Genomic DNA, 20959 nt, shown 5'->3' on the forward strand with positions numbered 1-20959 from the left:
TGCGATCGCGCAACCAGTCCGCCATGGGTTTGAGAGCTCTTCGTTTAGCCAGGGTAGCCGCTGCCAGATCTTGAAAGAGGGCTATCTCTGAATCCCGAAAGTGGATGTGTTCCATGGCCCTGGCCTCTTGCATTATCTCCTCCTTAAGCATATAGAAATGGACCCTTACTAGAACGTCAGCTGCCCCGTTAGGATTCTGCCTGGGTCTTGCCCTGTGCACTCTATCGAGCTCCAGGGGGGAGTTATCTGGAAGCGTGATGATATGACGGAGTAGATCGGAGACGTATGCTGTGAGGTCTTTCTCCGGAATTGCCGTTGGAATTCCCCGGATTCTGATATTGTTCCGCCTCGAGCGGTTTTCGTCATTTTCTTGTTTGGCTTTGAGAGCCTCGCACCTGCGCTCCAAGGCCCTAATTCTGTCAGCTCCTTCTCCGATCTCAAAATTCTGTTCGCATAGAGTGGTTTCGATTTCCTCGGTCCTCGATTCGATTTCCCCCACTCTTTTGTCCAGACAAGCAATTTGGCTCTTTACTTCTTCCGTGCCCTTCTGAAATTCCCTGGTGAGGGCTGATAGGAGGTCATGCAAGTCAGCTTTTGTAACCCCCCGGGATGCCTGGTCCTCGAGGGGAGCATTTCCCATTCCACCTTCATTGCGCTCACCCTTTTTTCTTCCCCCCTCTCCCCCCGGCAGGCATGTTCAGTAGCGCTGAGATGTCCGTTTGCTTGGTGGTTTTGTTGGATTTGGTCATGGCGCTTCGATAACACTAGATCCCTGCTAACGGGGGATTAGTTGGAGTCTGTTTCGGGCACCCGGACTAGGCAAAATCCAGGAGGCCACAGAGCGTCCAGGGTGAGCCGGAGCCCAGGCGGCCACCTCCTGCAGCCCGATTGTGGGGGGAAGCAGGTTATCCGGAAAGGAGTGTCCTGAGTGCAGTGCCACTTGGAGCAATGTGAGAGGGAGAAGCGCACAGAGGGATCACTTAGCTGTAGGAGCAGTGCCTCGCTCTGATGGGCCCCAGCTGGTGGTGGCGCGAGGGCACTGAGAAGCCGTGGAAGATGGCCGCCCCCCTGGAAGTTGCGGTTGACGGTGAGAGCGCCGGGGCCTGGTCCGGGATGCAGCCCGGGCCGTTTCATTGTGGGCGATTCCGGACGCCGGGCCCCCAGCTGTAGGTGCGTCTCAGGGAGGATAACGGCGGTCCCGCGGGTCTGTAGCGTCTGGGTGCTCCCATAGGGCAGCGAAGGCCCCCCTCACCGAGGTTCCAGGCTATGTCCGGGGCCGTTGGTTGCAGAGGCGTGCCGGCGCCGCAGCAGCGGAGGGTGATTCCCGCTGTTAGACCCGGCAGTGGATGTCCTACGCCGGCAGCACCCACCCGGCGGCCCTCGGAGAGTTCATGTAGCGGGAGGGAGAGGTGGGGCAGCTGGGGGCGGGAAGAGATGAGAGAGCCAACCGACGGGGGGCCTCTCGCTCAGTCCGATGGAGACTGCAGTGTTTTCACCATGTCGTGGTCGGGTCCCAGCACCTTCTCAGCCCTCCGTTTGATGAACGGGTTCCTCTCGGAGAGATCCGCCGGTGGCCGAGTAAAGCTTAGGCAGCGCCCGCCATTTTGGCCTCACTTCTCGATCAGGCTCTTCGTGGGTCTGCCTCAGGTGGAACAGCCGTTAGGCATAACGGAATCGAGTCGGAAGACTCTCAGGGCATGCTCCTTCATCTGAGCCGTACTCCAACGCTTTTTGTCAGCTCCAAACTCAAAATTCACCGGTCATTGTGGCTGGTAACGTGGCGCCAGCCGGGAGCTCTCACAGAGCCGAACCGACCGCCATGACTTGAAGCCACGCCCCCGAAATAGACTGTTTTTACCATACTTTCTGTTCAGTCATTGTGCAGCCCACTCGGCTACAGGACAATTGCCGTCTGAATTCCAGTGCCAGGGCAGATACTGTGTTTCAGGTCACTGCAAAATATCTCCTTTGACAAGCCTTTTTAATTGTGCCTGACCTCAAATGCCTTAGATGTTGATGTTCATTCTGTGTAAGCAACTGAGCCTCAAGAGAACCCTAAACTGCAGAAAGAATATTTCTACATATTAGTAATTTTAGGTTTTGGAAATCATTGCTAGAGTAACATATGACTCATCCATTCTCCCAGAGCCCCAGATAAACGAGTCTAATGTGCAGTCCGGAACAGTTGACTGCAGAACTACATCTGAAAATAGCACTGCACTAAAGAGCATTATGGGAGCATGACTAAAAAAGAACATTATTTTTAAAAATGTATCTGGGATCTTTATTTTTGATGCCGGAAGCCATGGAAACATGTGAAACTGGAGAAGAAGCCCAAGCGTATATTCCAACATGTCGCACTCCTTTTGGGAGATGCTTATCCAGTCCTGTTTTTTTAAATTTAAGCCCCACAACTTGCAGTCCTGCATTCATAATAGAAAATCTGTCACTAAAAGTATCAGAATGCAAATAAAATCATAGGACTGGACATTCATCTTCCAAATGGAATGAGGCATGTTGGCATGTATGTGGTAAACGTAAGTAAGTGTCTGTACTCTGGATATCACTGTTGTGTGATGTGTTATCGTTTTATTATATTATGAATGAATGTGACAATGTGGGTGTGCTGCCGCATGCAGTGTATGATGCATATGGAGGCTTTGGGAGTGTTCTGCGCTGTGGACTGTTGGGTGGAGGATGTGCTGGTGCACTTGCTCTTTTCCTACTTGTACATTTCCCATTCCAGAGCTCCAGCATCATATGTCTGTGGTATGTGGCTGTGCTATGATTGTGTCCTTTGTATGCCTTCCGTATTGGTTGTGGCTATTCTATGCCACTCTTCTCTGGTCACATAAGTTCATTTTAGTTAGAGCTGTTCTGCTCCAATCTCTGTACCTTGTGCTTGTGATGTGTATGCATGCTGTGTATGCACCTGGCACACCCTTTGCCTCACCTCTGATCAATTATCCTGTTTTTTGTTCACAGCTCTCTTGCTCCAATGACTGCACCTTGTGTTTGTGGGATCCAAAGGATGGACAGCTCCTATCTGAGTTCCTTGGGCACCAGAGTGCAGTGAGCACTGTTCTTTCCATGGTAAGAAAGGTGTGAAGTGTTGGCAGATGGGAGGAAGCATGGTTATTGTCATTTATTTCCTGTTGAACCCTTGCAGTGAAATGTGGATTGCTCTACGGAGTCAGAGGAAATTAGTTTAGTGGAGATAAGGACCTATGTTGATTATGTCTGGTACAATGTCTGTCATTAGCACTCCCCTCTTTCTGAATTTGTTTAAAATGGTGTTCTGTGAAGATGATCCTGTCTAATTTTGGGGACTTCTAGTGGAATGACCAAAGGGGTTGGGTACCTCTCCACGCTAGACAACAATGCCCCGGGGAAGGTATATGTTGGATCCCCAGGTCACCCTCAGTTAGCCCCCTGTGAGGTAGGTGGCAGTCACAGAATTCAAAACACCTGATGGACAAGGAGGATGCCGGCCCTTTAAAGGACACAACCCAAAGCTTCAGTGTAATAGGATGCCCTATCAGTTACAAAAAATTGTTCACTGCATACCTCCCAAATAACATTCGATTCCGTCAAACAGATTACAGTGGTGCCTGCTTAGTCCTTTTAAGGGAACACAACTCTATCATACAGGTTGCAAATATTCTCTCTCACCTCATCGGAGACCTAGACGTACATCAGGAGCTTTCCGCGATTGTCTGTACGGACTCTGTTAAATGGCACCAATAATCATATCGTAAACTCTGAATGCTTCCCAATGACCGTTCCAGAGAGCTTGTGCTTGGCAATTTCCTGAAGTGACACTTGGAAAGCCTTAATTCCATAAACAGACAAAATAAAGTTCAGAGTGTGACACGCACTGCAAAAAAGTTTAGCAATGCGTCAGCTCAAAAACCGACAAATCAAAGATTACTATATTCATCTCTCGGCGAAAGAGCCGGTTTGCATGCCTGTAGGCAAGTCTCACCTCATTAAGTACAAAACTGCTCCTCCCATGCTCACTTGCAATACAAACTGTTCATCTGAAATAGGGGCATTCCTGGGCATGCGCCTAGGAAAGCCAGACAGGAGGTAGAACAGCTAACCTGAAGGACCGCATATGAATTCCAAGATGGCAAAAAACCCGAGCTAATAAGGTTAGCCCGACCTCTCTGCTTTTCAGTACTCTGCCATGCTCATTACAGCCAATCATTTCTAAACCCACACTAATTGCAAGGTACAGGCCCTCAGAGGGAGACCGGACCAGTTGGGAGGTCTACAGGGTTATAAATGTCCATAGCTTCTGTCTGAAGGTGTTGATTTATTCAGCAGGGTGTGGAGGAGATTAGGATGAGTTGTAGAGAGTGGAAGAAAGTGTTTGGAGGAAGTTTGAGGAAAGTGAAAGGAGAAGGTTGGAGTCCAGCTAGGAGAAGGAAGTGGGAAGAGACCATCCATCAGGTAGAGAAGGTGGAAGTAAAGTATCATGTTGAGGTGAGAAACCAATATCAGTTAGAGGAGGTGGGTGAGAGTTAATAGGTGGATGTGTGAAAAGATAATCAGGGGGACGAGATGGAAGTGAAGTCTGGAAAGGATGTGGAAAGAGACCATCAGGAGGAGGTGAAAGTGAAGTTTCAGGAGGTGGGAAGAGAACATCTGGTGGAGGACGGAAACAAAAATATCAGGAGGAGGTGGAACGAGAACGTCAGGCGAAGGATGTGAAGTGTCGGGAGGAGGTGTCAAGAAAACATGGTCAGCAAGAGTGTTGTGCTCAAAGGGGGGAAGAAGGAGGGGAAAGCATTGGAAGGTCTGGAGGTCAAATCAAAGACAAGGGGGTAGTGTTCAGAGTAGTGAAGGAGAAGCCCAGAGGGGTCAGAGATCTGGAAATGGGAACATGAAGAAGTAAGCAGGGCACAAATGTGCAAAGAGGCTGCCCAAAGTGGGAAGAAGGCAGAACTAGAAATATGAAACGGGGGCCTGAAAAACAACATGCTTGGGGACGAGGGAAAAGACTCTGTTCTAGCCTTTGGGGAAGTCAAGAGAGGACCCCTTTTTTGCCACAGCCAAAGGCTAATTGAAAATCTCTGCATCTGCCAGCGCCTGGTGGAGGATATTGAAGACATGAGGGAGCCTTCTTTGGAGCAGCAGAGATACAACGGAATACAACTAAAGACACAGAGCAGCTGGGTAGGGACCCCCTTGTAATACCCCAGTGAGTTTTTTGAAGAGATAAAAGGGACTGGAACGGTCTGGTCTATATCATGGGATGAGTACCAGTCCCCAAAAAGAGGCTAAAGATTGTGAACTCTGTTGTTAATTTAAAGAGTCTTTAAATCCCAAGATGATCCGTGCACTGTATCTTTGTGTGTGTGTCCCAGCCAGCCATATGGTAGTTTTTACTTTTGCACTGAGCTCCAACTTCCGGCACAGTTAGACCATTTCTAATTTGTCTACTTTCTTGACACAGTGGGTATAAATGTGGCAGCACACATTTGAAGTAAATCCAATTGAATGAGCACAATTGTGTTTGATGAATTTCCACAAATCTGTTAGTGTTGTGAGATGTACATCTTGGATTATCACGTACTATTACATCATTCTATGTACAGCATGCTCTCAGACTGCAATTAAGTTCTACACACTATTGTGCTCATTTGCAGCGTGCTGTTAGACTCTGGAAAGTACCTAGAAATTGTACTATTTGTCCAAAGTTAAACTGCGTATCAGAGAGCGTTCTCAGCTATAGTCAATTGGAGCAGACCCTTTCATAAAACTGTGGGGTAGAGCACAGTAATCTGTCCTGTTTCGTCATAATCCAAGAGAGTTCTGGAAGTAGAAACCTATGTGTCTGTTTGTCGGATAATATAGTACATTTCCAGGTGTAAAAAGTTGGAAAGTGCTACAACAGCACAGTTAGTGGTGGGTCTATTATGACCCAGAAGTGGTTCTTGGGGATAAATTATTTCTAAATATTTTTCTGACTGTCTTCCTATGTTCTGTCAGGATGAAAATGTGGTGTCTGTGAGCCGAGATGGTGTTCTGAAGGTATGGAACCTTGCCGGCGTTGAGCTCACCAGCATATCTGCTCACAAAAGCCAGATAAACCAATGTGCCATTTTCAGCGCGCAAGACAGCGAAGCGGTTCATGGTAAGATCATGTTAGAGGTAAATCCCTCCATCTTTACCATTCACAACAGGGAAGATATTCCTGGTAAGAGATCTTCCAGAGGCCCTTTCCTGCACTTGTGAGGCCCATCCGGCAGCCTGAGGCGTTCTTTTATAACTTTCTTTTCTAATCTATAGGTACCAGCACTTGGAGAGTTGATATATTTCTCTTGGTCACGAAACACAGTTCTGAGCTTAAAAAAAAGAGGCATAGCTCATTGTTCTAGTGCAGGGCATCGCAAACGCACATCCCTTGTCCTTGAGAGATGAAGAATGAAGAGGGTAAGATCTGCCCTTTTGCTAAATTATACCCGCTTCTGGGCCCATGCCTGAAGGCTAGTACTTTACCCCGTGAGATTCTATAGAAAAGGGGGCAAATTAAGAGGTGGGGAGGGGCTTCTAATGAAATCTCTATACCTCACTCAATGTTCTGGAGAGGAACATTTCATAAGAGCTTATTACCTGGTCAAAAGCACTGGATTGTTGAGTAATGTCTCTTCTAGTAGCTTTATTCTGTAACTTTGTCTGCCTTCTTTTATGAGCATCTGTCTTGAGATTCCAAAACCAAGGATCTCTGTTCTAAGATGGATGCTAAGTGCTAAAAGAATAAAACGTTGGTGAATCGACATGGATAGATACTGGTATGGAAGAAAATGATGATGCTATTCCACTTCATTTTCATGCATCTTTTATTAATCTAGGTGAGTCCCTGTTTCTCCTCTGATTAAATGTGGTATTTTGAAGCACAGTTTTAGTACAGCTCTAACTTGGTTTTCTCTTTGACACACACAAACCCCCACACATGTCTGACATGAAGGAAGGAACATTGAACAATGATCTCCATCTTCCTGGTGGAGCAGACTCATGTCACAGACCGCCTCAAGAACACACCAACTCCCAGACACAGTTAACAGGTTTTATTTGTATTTGTAGAGAATGGCTCTAAGGACCATCCCTCTCATCCATGAATTGGCAGCCCTTAACCCAGGTGTCCCTGAAACCCAGGCTGCTCACTAGAGATTGGTTAACTGCCCACTGTCTAAATTTGAACTTATCTTCGGGTAAGAGCCTAAAGGCAGACGCCTTATCTTTATGGACTCCCTTATGGAACAATCTAGGGGTTCCTACTCGAAGATTTCACAGTGTGATGTAACTCAAGGTGTGTGCCTTTCAGACATTCAAGCCCCACTGTATCTTGACTTTTTATCCCTATATTTCACTGTCACTCTCCCTTCTCCTACTCTCCTCCTCCTTACTCCACCCCCTGTCTCTCCACGCTCTCCCTGATTCTTCCTCCTCTATGCCTCCGATGTTCCTCTTGCTACGGTCTACCTCCACCCTCTGATCTTACTACCTACTATTTCCCCCCTCTCCTCGCTTCTAATGCTCTCCTCTCCCCACACCATTACTACCCTCCCCACCACTAAAACTCTCCCCACCACTACTATTCACCCCACACTACTACTGCTCCACCCACACTCGCTTACTCAATCACGCCCTCTTTCACTCACACATGCTCACTCAACTCCAAGTACCACTTCCTCTCACCAACCAATACCTCACCTTGCACACTGCCTCCACTCTCCTTTGCACTGTCCTTCCTCTGATTGGTCTCTTGGTCTGCCTCTGCCTTCTTTGACCTCACCCGAGCAACTTGCAACTTCCTGAGTTTCCTTTTATCCTCCTCCCCACCCATTCCCCTTTTGCTCCATTGACAGTCCTCTCCCACTGGTTGCCCAGGACAATCGCCTATGGTCCACCTCCCCCAACCCTTGAGAGGTGTCACAACAGGCAAAATACATAAAAGGGAGTGAAAGCCCCGCCCCTTTCTCATAAGTGGGTCCGTCTGTGTTTGGATGGCCCGCTGTGGTGCGTTCGAGAGTTCAGTTCCCAGTTTATGGAAGCATCTCCCAGATTTGATGGCCCTTTAGTTTGGGTCCGTGGCTTCATAACATTTGAGTGTCCTTATTTGATGACGCGGTTGTGAGCTCACCGCATGTATGCTGATATCCATTAGGTTCTTCAGTGTTGTATCACTTAGCAGGTTAGCTTCAGTCTGTTGCTAGTTTGGGTGCTGTTTTTCTCCACGGCTCTCCAGGTTCTCTCTCAGGCTATTTTCTAGTCCTTGATCCACTGTTCATGTAGAACATGTTGTTTTGTAAAAGAAACAGGAAGAAAGTGGCCAGCATCATGCAAGACCAGTATGGGTGATTGACAGTGGTACTCTGCACAAGCATAAGGGCACAATAGGAAAGGACAGTGACGTGACTGGTACCCGCCCAACTGCCACCTTCCCCCTCTGTGGTAGGACTGGGTCTGGCTCCCACCCCGGGCTGAAAGGGGTCCCTGTCTCCTGTTGACAGGGTCAGCTTACTGACACAATCACATGCATTACCTTTTCTGTTGAAAGGCATGATTATCCTGGCTACCAGTCTCCTCATTAATGGAATTCTCAGTGATCAGAACACACAAGCATGCTCCTAGGAAGGGAAAATGTTGCTCAACGTGGATGTACCCTGGACTCCAGGAACAACATTCAGGTCTGACCTCATGTGGGTCTGTCCTGTTCTCAAGCTTCAGTGCTGCCATATTAATTCACTCAAATATTCCTGGTAGGTCCTCCATGGAGGTTGAGTCCTCTGTTATTCAGTTGTTCAGTACTCATATCAGTGAAGGGCTTGTTTGTGCTGATACATGACCTTTACCTCCTTGAACAGATGCAGGACCTAGAGAACTAGTGACAAGCCCTTTTCTGTGAGACCTAATAAAGGTTATTTCCCTGTAAGCCATGACTCCTGATCTTTCCCTGATTGATTGATTGATTGTTATTTTATTTCTATCGCGCTCGTACTCAAGTGTTTCAGAGCGCGACAAGGCAAGGGAGGGGAACAGGGGAGAACAAAAAAGCAATCTTACTAGGCCCAGTGACATTGAGAACGCGCAAGTGCATGGGAGAGGGGGGAGGGGAAAAGTGCATGGAAGGGGGGAGAGGTGGAAAGTGCGAAGCAGAGGAGAAACAGATCAATAACAATAAATAAATAATAAAGGCAACAAACAGTGGTAATGCAGCCAGCAATTTGCAAGTGCTAGGATTAAGGCAGCAGACAGGCTAGGTCTGATAAGTGCAGGAAGAAAAAGGCGGGGCTGTATGGGTACAGATACAGACCCCAGTGCAAGGGGTGGCCTGGAGGCAGTGCGGGAGGGTGGCAGGATGAGCAGGTACCTGGGCCCAAAAGACAGAGGATGGCCAGGTGCACGGTGCCAAGATAGAACAGATCAACAGGGGAGAGGGGGAGCAAAGGCAGAAGAAAAGAGGAAGGTCTTGAGGTGCTTCCGGAACCGGAGATGGTTCTCCTCAAGTTTTAGAGTGGCAGGTAGGCTGTTCCAGACGGAGGCCCCAGCCGAAGACAGAGATCTACCCCCAGCTCATTTCTTAGAAAAACGACTGACCCCGAGTGAGTTGGAGGTAGAGGAGCGAAGAGCCCGAGAGGGGAGGTATTTGCAGAGGGATAGCTGAAGGTATTTTGGACCCTGAGAGATCAAATACAGGGTAATGCTGTTCAAGACAGAACATTGGGTTGCTCTTCTTTGACATGATAAACGGCCATTCCCAATATAATGAGGTGCGCAGGTGGACTTGGTGTAGCAATCCTTCCATGTTTATGTGTGTTTATTGAGTTTATATAGCGCTTTACAGTAAAACAACAGTTACAATAATGAGAGAAGCATATTACAAACATGAAACAAATATTTGGAACCATAAGTAGAACAATTTACTTAAAGGACGGGGAGAGTGGGGGAAGGGGAGGGGAGGGGGCAGGTGAAGGGGGTTTATAATGTCTGTATTGAGGTCAGGGGAGTGAGAGGAGGGGGGAAAGGGGGAGAGGAAGGGAAAGGGGGGGTGCTCTGGTGACCTCCAGTGCCAATAAGTGGTTTCAGTGTCCAATTTGTGGTCATGGAGGAGGGAGGGAAAGGGGGGCAGGGGTTAGAAGGGGAGAGAGGTAGGGAAGGAGAGTCAGGGGGTGAGTGAAGAAGAAGGGCTTTCGGGAGGAGCGGAAGGATGAGTAGGTAGGGGTGGAGCAGATGGAGAGCGATAGGGAGTTCCAGTGGAGGGGGGCCAAGAGTAAGAAGGAGTGAACGCGTGAGGAAGCACATGGGGCTGGGGGTACAGTGAGAAGGTAGAGATATTCTGAGCGGAGAGAGTGGGAGGGGGAGTAGAATGAGAGGAGGGAAGAAAGGTAGGGGGCCAGGTCATGGAGAGATTTGTAGACAAGACAGAGGAATAGAAGCCTAGTTCAGTGTCCTTATGTATAAAACCTATTATAGAGTACATTCTTTGGGGCCTGTGTGAGACAAGCATGGTATCAAGAGATGACAGACAGATATATAGATTTTCAACAACCTTTATTTCAGTGGTCAGGATGGGAAAAAAACCTAACTTGTCCCAACTCTAAGGTGGGAATGTTTCCTAACGAAAGGTAAACTAAGGGAAGTCTAAGTTTGTCAGTCAAAAGTAAAACTCAGACTCTGTAAAAACCTATGCTTGCCCTCACCTTTACAGAATAACAGGGTGTATGGGATTTGGCCAACTCAATAGTGTTCAAATTAAAGTAAGGGTAACAGTGGAACTCTTCCTTAGCCCCCTTCCCCAAGTTCAAGGCACTCAAGTAATGTTCAGACTTGGTTAGTGTAACAATAGAGCTCTTCTGCAGCTCCCTTCCCCAAGTTCAAGGCACTCAGGTTTTGAAAGCTCGACAAGTTCTCAGAATTCCCTTGACAACTCAATAGTCTTGGCTAAAAGTTCACAATACCTTCTTTGGTTGAGGTACTCATCTGCAACGGGTCCTTCGGGCGTCCCTCGCTCGGAGCTAAACCCTCTGGACTGTTCACAAATACTCAATTGTTTCATGGTTGCTTCTTGGTAATCACAAAAGTTCAATTCACAGTCTTATTAGCAAAATGTCTCTCTTCCCCTTGGTTCCTGGTTGGACTCCCTTCCCCAATCTGAACCAAGTTCTTATTGGGTTTGCCACATTCTGTACTTCCGGCAGATTTCTTTCACAGCTAAAACTCCCCTGGTTATGGAGCAGTTGTCAGACCGCACGGTACACCCACGACAGGTCGCGCAACCAGGTACCTTACTTTGTTAGCGTATCTTCTGTTCTCTTGGTACGTCTCCTGCCTGAAGGGCCACCCCAATGCTTCTCAATACTCTTATATTTATGGAAATAGTCTTCCTTTACTTTAGGGAGTTTGCTGCCACTTCAGTTTTCGCACAGCTCCCCCTTTTTGGATCTCTATATTTTGCTCGCTTTTCAGCACTGCGCATAGTTCCCCTTTTCTCACGGAAGCTTCCACTTTAATTACAGTCTTTCGATAACATACACTCCTGCACGCGATCACTCTGTTTCTTTGTTTCCCACTTCGATTTTCCAACTCTTCACTTTTGTAATGTCAGCAACCTTTACTCGCGTACCAGGTTTCTCTCATTCACTGAAACTCACTGTTCGAGCAGTTATTTCGGCTGGCTTCTGGTTCTGCGTCTGAGGTCAGGGTCCCGCCCCCTGCCCCTCCGACACTCCTGGGCTCTCTCTTGCTGCCGAGGGGAACGAGCAACCTTCTGGGTAGTGTAGTAATCACCTTGCCTCCCACTCTTGGACTTTGGCTCCTTGGAGACACGGCTTGGTCGCCATGCTTCCTTCTCCCTGTCTTGCTCTGCAGGGTCAAGTGTCTCGCTCTCTGCCTTCTGGTCCTGGGATCCTCTGGCGCAGCTGCGACTTCCATCCGACTGCCTACTCCTTCCAACCATTGAGTTCCGTGGTGCTTTTTATACTGTCTTGACAAGCTTACAGGCTGCATTTGTGCATGATGAAAGTCAATAGCCTGACTTTGTCTGGCCTCGTTAATGGGACATATAAAATGGAAAGGTTGATGTGCCTTGATCTTCTTCTACTCAATACTATAATGGTGTTTTCCATAGGAAATCTGTAATCCTCTTTATCTCCTCTTCTTCGTCCCAGTACTTGAGTGGTGTTTGGGGGGGAGAGCAGAGGGTGCCGGAATACATCCCATAAAGGCTGAGGGTGGGGGGTAGATAGGTCAGTATCAAGAAGGGGGGAATACCATATTTCCTGTCTCGGGTTGTTCTTATGATGGGAAAGAGGTATTGCTGTTAACTTTCTCTCTCCCTTTTCAGTGTTAGGGTATGACGTTTCAGGTTTTCTCTTCTTTCCTTATCTTATCAGGATAAACAAAAAAAATGGTGGAGTCAGTTCTTTCACCCTCAGTAAATGGGGTTAATAGGGAAGGAAAGGATTGGGTCTCACCGCAGGGTTTACTATTAGAGGCACAGGAGAGTAAATTACTGATGTAGTTAGTAGAAGGGATTTGTTGTCCTGGGTTTTTACTTTCCCTTCCTTTCCTCCAGAGGTGAATATTTGTCGGGATGTCTTGGTGTAGGGCAGGACATGCATGACAATACCCTATGACAGTGGAGGGAGGGTATGATAGATCAGGACTAGGAAAGTGGGGATACCACGTCTCTCCCTTGGGTCCTCCTTTCCCAATCCCAGAGCACCCTCTACCCACGTGATCCTCCCTTGCTTGTGGGTTGGGATCCAAAAGGACTGCCCCCCCCTGTCCACCTGCGTAGAAGATCCCCGGGGAGTAGGCAGGGAAAGACCCTTGGGGTTTTTATGCCTGATATGGAGCCCCTTTCTGTTACTTGACCCAGGGACCTGCCGCATTTTATACCTGGTATTTCATTCTAAAAACCTAATTTTTTTTTTTTAAGAAACTGCATAGAGTCCTTTCCCACCAGGGGTAGGAGTGTAGCCATCAGAAATGCACATGAAATTCACACATTGGGCCTCCTTACAAGTTAGGCGGTATTCTGGCGGTACATCTGCTGGAATACTGCCCACTGGAATAACAGTTACTGCCACTTAGTCCAGCTGATACCTCCAGATTCCAAGTGGTGGTGGCGGTGTTAGTCCCCATTAATTTGGAGTTCATAGGATGCCATTGCAAATTTTGACTGAATTACAGCCGGTGGAATTACCACTGCAGTAAATCCACCAATTTTGCCGATCTTTGGGGGTTGGAAGTGGGAGGATTTATCTCCAGATCGATGCTTAAGGTAAATCACCCATTCTAGGTCCAAACTCGTAGTATGGACCTAGAATGGTAATTCCATTACTGCCACTTTTTTCCCACTCTGTCATGTTATGCATGCCAATTTCCCTCTTCCGTGTATTTCTTGTTTGCTAAAATCACTTTTTTTAGTAAGAAATGTTGAATAAAGAGTACCACTTCCGTGTCTCAGGGGTTAATATTAAATTGACCTTCTTTCTGCAGCAACCCGTGATGGAAGCAACTTAATGGTGACCACTTGTAGCGTTGATGGAACAGTGAAGATGTGGCGTCCCCTGATGGTTAGTTACTTTTTACTTCATGGCATCAACTCTGGTCATCATAGATCTACTTGTTTGACTCATAGGCCAAATTAGATTGTGGGTGAGAGAGGTTATGCTTGTATTGAATTGAGAGCCCTTATGAGAGGAATCTGTTGTTTATTTGATGATTAGGAGCACCACAGATACTGGCAATGCGAGCCCCCTATCGCAGTCACTGCCAACAAATGCACATTATTTGCAGGCTGAGGGAGTAGTTAAGTCTTAGCTAATTCTCCTTCGCATTACCTGCTGAATCCTTCCTAAGTGTTGTTGTATGTTCACCAATCTGTGCTCTTTGATGAATGTAAATTGTGCAGTGGACAAGGCTTTGACTTAATATGGATGTGGTCAAAATTTAAAATGGTAAGCTGGCAATACAATTTAAAAAAATGTCTATGTGAAGAACATTGCCTAGAACTCAACCGCACACAGAATAATTGTGAACCATACAGGTTCCAAAATGTAATTAAGTATGTTGAATAAAGACATATCATAAATGATCTAGTAGCAATCAATAAACACAGAAACATAACCAACGTTGCTGAATAATTAAAGCACAAAGTGTTACCACAGTATGGCATAGTACATCAAGTTACATATAGGCAATACAATCAATTTAAAGTACAAAAGAAAAATGTAAAGACTGTGAGGCAGGCATAGTATCAAGATAGAGGACACAGACAACATATGTACAGTTCCAAACAAAACTTTATTAATGATTAGGATGGTGTAATGACTAACTTGTCCTATGTTAAGGTGGGATGTCCCCTACCTTATGAAACTAAGAAAAGTCTGTGTCTACATGTCCAAAATAAGTGTCTGTCTGTGTCTAAACCTATGCCTGTCCTCACAAGTATAACTAAACATAGTGGGGAAATCTTCTCAGCAAAATATAAGTGTTCAAAAGTTAGGTTTAAGCTATTTTCAGCTTAAGTTCTTCTTGAATTCCCTATTTCAAGTTTAGTACAGTTCCAATCGAGATTCACTTCAATAAAGGTTGGTCAGGTTCTGAAATTACCTTCTTCAAGTTCGAGTGCATCAAACAAAGGTCCTGGGTTTCCCTTCCCCAAGTTCAAATGTAGCACAGTTGACACAAAATGGAGATCTTGGGACTCCCTTCCCCAAGATAACGTTCTCTGGTTGTTTGGCTCTCAGGGTTCCCTTCTCCAAGACATTAACTGAGTATTCACATTGTTTCATCTGTTCAAAGTTCACCAGAAAAGACCGGGCGTTTTACCGGCATTATGCCACTTGATATGTCTATTTGACTTAGTGTTATTTCACCATTCAGCACATTGTAGTTTAGTCAAATAGCTGCTTTCTTTCATTTCGGTATTCAATAAATGCAGCATTGACTTTTGCTCACTCAAATAGCGACTTTCTTGCAGTTCGGTATTCAATAGATGAAGCATTTACTTGTGCTCACTCAAATAGCGACACTCAAATAGGAATCAAGGGCATAAGGTGTTTCATTCTGTTGGGGCCTGCAGCTTGTCTCCGGTGGGACGTCATATCACTGGAGCGCTAAACCACGCCCCCTTCTCTAGTTACCCTGCCACAAGGCCCGCGGGACCAAGGGCGTGGGATGTTTTACTCCGTTGGGTTCCACGAACATTGGGGGTGGCAAAGAGATTGCATCCACGAGTCGACCGCGGGATCCTAAGCAGGAAGCAAGAAGCTTTACTTAAAAGTTTACCTGGGAGCCCTCCTCAAGGTGAGAGCGGGAGCAGCAAAGTTTGGCTGTGGCCTGTTGTGACTGACTGTGACTCCCCGCTTTTGTAAAACTGATACGTGGCATTCCTGTATGGAGGTATTGGAGGTGCCCCCTCCCCATTTTCCACACATCTCTTCTGCTCACAGTTTACCACCAAGTCTATTGAGCAAGCTTATGCCACTGCAGACCCTAAATCCAAGCGTAGAATTCTAACTGTAGGAAGAAATCGAGGGACTCGCCTACTTCGACATGAGGGAGAGTGTGTTACTGAAATGGATTTTGCCCCTGGATAAAAAGACAATAGCAACATCGATGTCACTGGAGAGGCACATTCTCTGACCAAGGAGATTCATCAGTTTTTGGGGGCTACCCAACACGCCCTCGGAAGGGGGATTAACAGCCAAACTAGTAGAGGTTCGTGGAGGTGAAACGACCAACAATCTGGGCGGATCGAAAGCCCTCTGCTCTGAGGAAAATGATGTGACCAAAAACCTAAAAGCCTCTTTCACTTATGAAGGTCCACTGATCACCGCAGGAGTCTTTGTCTGCTCTGCTACCCCCATGCCACTCCTGTAATGTGCATGAGCACACGTTTCTAAATCCAGCTGAAATGTTCTCACATTGTAAATTGCTGGGGCCCCCTTGACTCCCTTAGTGTCTGCCCAATGTCACCCCCTTTAGCAGGCAAGTCTCAGGGCAGTGCAACAATCAGCACCATTGGCTGAAGGTGTAACTCCACCCCCTGTCTCCCTGCCAGGTCTCAAGGGGAGGGGGAGGGCCTGCCATCCAATTTCCCCCGATTAATAACTTCTTCACTACAGAATCCCTGCCTGATCCTGGGCACACCACCGTTCATACCCTGTCCATCTGTTGACCAGGCTCCTTGGATCTAATGGATGTGGACCAAGAGATTGACAATGTGATGGATAATAAACACTACCCTAGTTTCACCAGCAGCTCCTGGGGCGAGATCATGTCTAACATACAATCAGGCTCTAGCTCCTTTCTCCGCCTGACCCCACTTAGGGCCCCTAAGCTAACCAGGCCAGCCATTCGATCAATCCCCGATCCACCTGTCACAGAGGGCCATACCACTCAGGGATGCAACTGTAATCAGGTGCTTTTTGAACTTGCAGCTATCAAGTCACTACCCCTGGTCTTGGTAGAGGCTCATGGGACAGGAGGAGGTGGACTCGTGGGGGAGATCATTAATGGGTCAACTGTTGTAAAGGGGCCTTGCAATCTACATCCAGATCGTCCCCTAAACCAAGCTACTCGGGGCTTATTGACCGGCGAAGAAAGGGGCGGCTTCAACAACCTTGTCCCTGGGGACAAACCATTGGCCACTACTTCCGGTGAGCTCAATGTGCACATCTATACATTACAGCCTTCTGTCGATAAATCTGCCCAGCAGAATATGCCAAAGGCACCCTCCTTAGCCCCTACCTCTAAACCAAAGCCCATAGTATTGAAAGCCTGTGATTTAGGTCCAATGTGAACCTTGGACTCCAGAGCTAAGACCACTAGAGCACCCATAGCATTCAGACCCGGTTTGAGGGGAAATATATCTAGCCGTTGTGACCAGGTGAGGCCAAGAAGAGTTGCAGTATTCCTTCACGGGGTGCCAAGACTGATTGATAACAAGCGAGAACCCAAGGATTCACTCTTAAAGGTTTGTACTGGCTTCGTACCACAGGGGGTTGTCCCTTTGTGACCAAAGATGCCATAGCAAGCTGTAGTCGTATGGCTAGCGATGGTGAGAATCAGGGCGACTCTGTAAGGGTGGAATTTCGGGACAAGAGGGTGGACAAAGGCGTTCTGGATAGAGCGGGGGGCTACGGCCGGTCAGGTAACAGTGTAATTGCAATAGCCTGTACCCCTTCCCTCAATCTGTTGGCCCACAAGGATCAGGCCCATTTAATAATGTTCTATCTGGTGCGACCCTTACCACCCTGAGAAAAAGGCTAAGTATGTACTAAAGCAGCTTTGAGCTTGAGGAGCTTGAACTGTGGGCGGACCACAGAGTAGGGGGGGCTCTCTCCCCATCTGAACTCTGGTGCCCTTTTGTTGGTTTGATGTATTATGATAACTTGAGTAAATGTTGATGTTTTACGATGTACTTTTGTTGTTTACAAATAGCAACTTTCTTACTTTCTTTCAGTTCGACAATCAATAAATGCAGTGTTTACTTGCACTCGTGAACCGTTACTTATTTCCGGTCCCTACAGAGCGCTCTGGTTTTCTGACACTTACTGGCTCTTAACAGCTCCTCCTGGCGGCTCTCCCGAATGGGAAGCCAAACCGCTAGTTTGCCGGACAAGTCACGCACACACAGGCTTCTGTGCTCTGCTCCACCTCTGCTATATAGCAGCGCCTGCGGCCTGCCTTCCCATGCAAGGGTTCCCGGTCCTGCCCAGTCCCTCTGGCATGTCTCCTTGGATCGTTGCTGGCCTCTCGGCTTCCTGGTCGTCCAGCACGGCAGATTCTCTCCTTCCTGCTGCTGCTTGTATGCCTTTGGGCTCCACCTTTTATACTCTTTTCCATTCTTAACAGGCTGCAGGTGAAGTGAGTTAAATAAACTCAATTGGCTGACCTTGTATAAGCCAGTTAGTGTGACATGCCTGATCTTCATTACTGAATGCCTCCAGGCCCCTCTTTTTCGTCCCAGTACTAGAGTGGTTTTTGCAATAGGAAGTTTGCACTACTGCTGTTTCCTCTTCTCAGTACTTGGTGATAAACTACAGGGAAGGATCAGATAAGATTGACAATATCACATGAAGACTGAGGGAGGGTTGGGTAAGTCGGTGTTTGTGAAAGGGGATACCATGTCTCGCCTTCAAGTACCCTCTCTCCAATCCCCAAGGACCCTCCACCCAGGTGATCCTCCTTCACTGGTCCACCCCCAGTGTCGGGATCCAAAAGCGATGGCCCTTTCCAGGCCACTTGAGCAGAAGATCCATGGGGAGTAGATGTGAGAGTACCTTCAGGTTTCTCACAAGAAACATAGAAACCGGCAATTTTGACAAATTGCTCTGAGGCTATAAGTGCATAATTTGTCATGTCGTCGCACGTTTAGAACATAGAATTAATTCCAAAGAGGGCAATCAAAGACCCTATGCATTTCGGGATCTTAGTCCCTTCATCAGGGGTACAGCCATCATTGAATTTCCTAAAATAAAAAATAACATGTTGAAACACAAATTCTATTATCAAAGTCTCGGGGGGATAGTTCAGTGGCAACGTGCTCGCTGTGGAAGCAAGACGACACAGAGGAACACAGGTTCGATCCCCGGGTCCACGCTTAGAAACCTCTGAGTATTAAATGCGTTATAAATAACCTTTCATATCATATCACAACATCAATATTCCACCGGCATAGCCCTCCTGTAGGGAAAACCTCTCCTAACCTGATCAACAGAAATAAACATTGCCTGAAAGGCAAATAATAAACCATTCAAGTCAGCGTTGTCTCATGCAAGCAATTGTAATTCCTGATACTGGAAAGGTAACTGTGAAATAGATGGAACCTGTCGAAGAAGCACAAATGGCACACATTACTAAGAACTAGTGTCTCATTAATAGAGCACAACTATCCTCAGGTTAGTCCCAAGAGCAGCAGATTAAAGAAAAGTACCTTCCGCTCCACATGGCGTGTACACTCTCATTCTGTAATTTGTCTATAGGAGACCAAACACTCATTGTAGGCATCGCTTCAACCAACAGGATATCAAAAGTACCTAAAAGAAGCAACCACTTATAGACCGAACATACCTCGCAAGGTGGATTACTTCACTGTCAGGACGCGGCTGCCTGAAAGTGTATGCACGGGGCACTGCCTCTAAAAATAGAGAATGTCACCCCACGTGACACTCCAAAAGGCAGATAGCGCGTCCCTCCACAAATGTTAATGTCCTTCTGTTTATAGAGCTAAAACATGGAAATAACTGAAGCCATGCTAATTATGCAGCTCCTAGCAGATATTAAAAATCCAGATAAAACAGTCCTCCTCAGATTGAGACCTTCTACACCTGCCAGGAGCACAGCCTCTCACAGGTTAAGTGTTTTAACACGGCCTATCATAGATAGGGTATTTTTATGCAATAACGCCTGCTCCACTGATAAGACAGCTCCCTGAAGAGAAAGTATTAAAATGTTCTAATAACTTCAATCCCTTAGCCTGGGTAATAACGCATGCTAAAAAACAAGCTCCCCACAGACTATTAACAGATGCATACTACCCATCTCCTTTCTGTCTGGGTGTTGATACGTGGCAGTATCCCGGCTCCTCAATGTTAACGCGTTAACAGCTCAGCTTCATACAGGCATAGTTTTACTGCTCCCTAATTACACAGCTTCTCACAGAACAAATATTAAATACTTGCTGACAAACTACCTCCTCAAAGATCAAGGAAATCAAGGCAGTTAGTAGCTTTTCTGAGACATGCCACTACCGCTGTTCTCTACAAAGCAGTGATCAGGGTGACATCCCCACGTGTTTTTCAAGCACTTTTTGTTTGATGTTTGTTCTGAAAACGGTATCCAGTTTGCTTAGGCAATATTGAAGAATATTTTGAGCTAGATCAGTTATAGATGCTGCAGATGCCTTTGCCCAAGAAGTTGTGATGCTTGGATATCTTCCCAAGTGGGCTAAAAAAAAAGCAGTGTGTCGATGTCAAATAGCATTAAGATAATCTCCATAGTAATTGCAAACGTCTTAGTCCTTCAGCTCTTTTCTTTAACAGCATTGTTCCAATATGTACCTGTGAAATTTGTAAAGCCATTGAGTGAACATGTGGAGTGGTGGACCCTTGCACATGGATAAAGGAAACCTAGCCGATGGGCTAAGGGTAATGAGAAACTAAAGAGATGATTGTCTTATTATTTTCTCCAACATGGTCGTACACAGATGCACATGCTGTTTTATATTCACTGCGGTCAGGCTGGAAATCCTTGGTACATTAATAAAGCTGTTTCAATGCAAACGAAAGTAATTGCACTACTTTTAGTTTCTACGAAGCTCAGTTTTGGGCCATTTGGACAGTAGGCAATATCCATTCAGCTCCACACCTGGAGTCTACCTTCAGATCTGTTCAAAGTTGGGAGTCCTCTCCAGAGGTCTCACTTTCTTCTTGTTGAAATAAATCTTTAAAGCTACAGCAACAAGACTCATACTATTTTACAGCTCAAGATACGTCTTTTCATATTGTGAGGGTAACGTTCTCAAACCCCTTTTTTCTAGGCATGGGGCCACTCATGGTGAGGTAAAAGGGAAAAACACCTTAGTGGACTCTAACGCTGAGGGAACACCAGATTAACTTGTGCTGCCTCCCCCTGCTCGCCAGTCAACAAAGTTCACGGTCAACACAATGATGTTTTACATCCCGAAGCACAAATCCTGTCCACCTAAGTGCAGAATCTATGGAAATGGGCACAAGCCCAGACGATTTTCCTGTCTCCTTCTCACCTACCAAGCATCAGCAACTCAGTGACCAAATCCCCAGTCATGGAGATATGCTCTTGCCATGAATGGGAAATAAAGTAGGACCAGGTGGACATCATCTGCCTTGCATGGGGAATACCAGAAATAGACTTGTTTGCAACCAGAGAAAACTCCCAAGTGTGATTTGTTCGC

General features: G+C 46.7%; 1 protein-coding gene across 5 annotated transcripts in view; it reads left to right on the top strand.

Annotated features, from left to right (window-relative positions):
* Positions 1-20959, top strand: part of TEP1 (telomerase associated protein 1) — a 2409067-nt gene that overhangs the window by 2148766 nt on the left and 239342 nt on the right. For all 5 annotated transcript variants that reach the window (XM_069651741.1, XM_069651744.1, XM_069651746.1 and 2 more), the window contains 3 exons: positions 2986-3093; positions 5998-6142; positions 13516-13592. In XM_069651741.1, coding sequence (XP_069507842.1) covers positions 2986-3093; positions 5998-6142; positions 13516-13592 — 330 coding nt within the window. The remainder of the gene's footprint in view (positions 1-2985; positions 3094-5997; positions 6143-13515; positions 13593-20959) is intronic.

Source organism: Ambystoma mexicanum, chromosome 3p (assembly GCF_040938575.1).
Source record: "Ambystoma mexicanum isolate Mex_15411 chromosome 3p, UKY_AmexF1_1, whole genome shotgun sequence".
NCBI lineage: Eukaryota > Metazoa > Chordata > Amphibia > Caudata > Ambystomatidae > Ambystoma > Ambystoma mexicanum.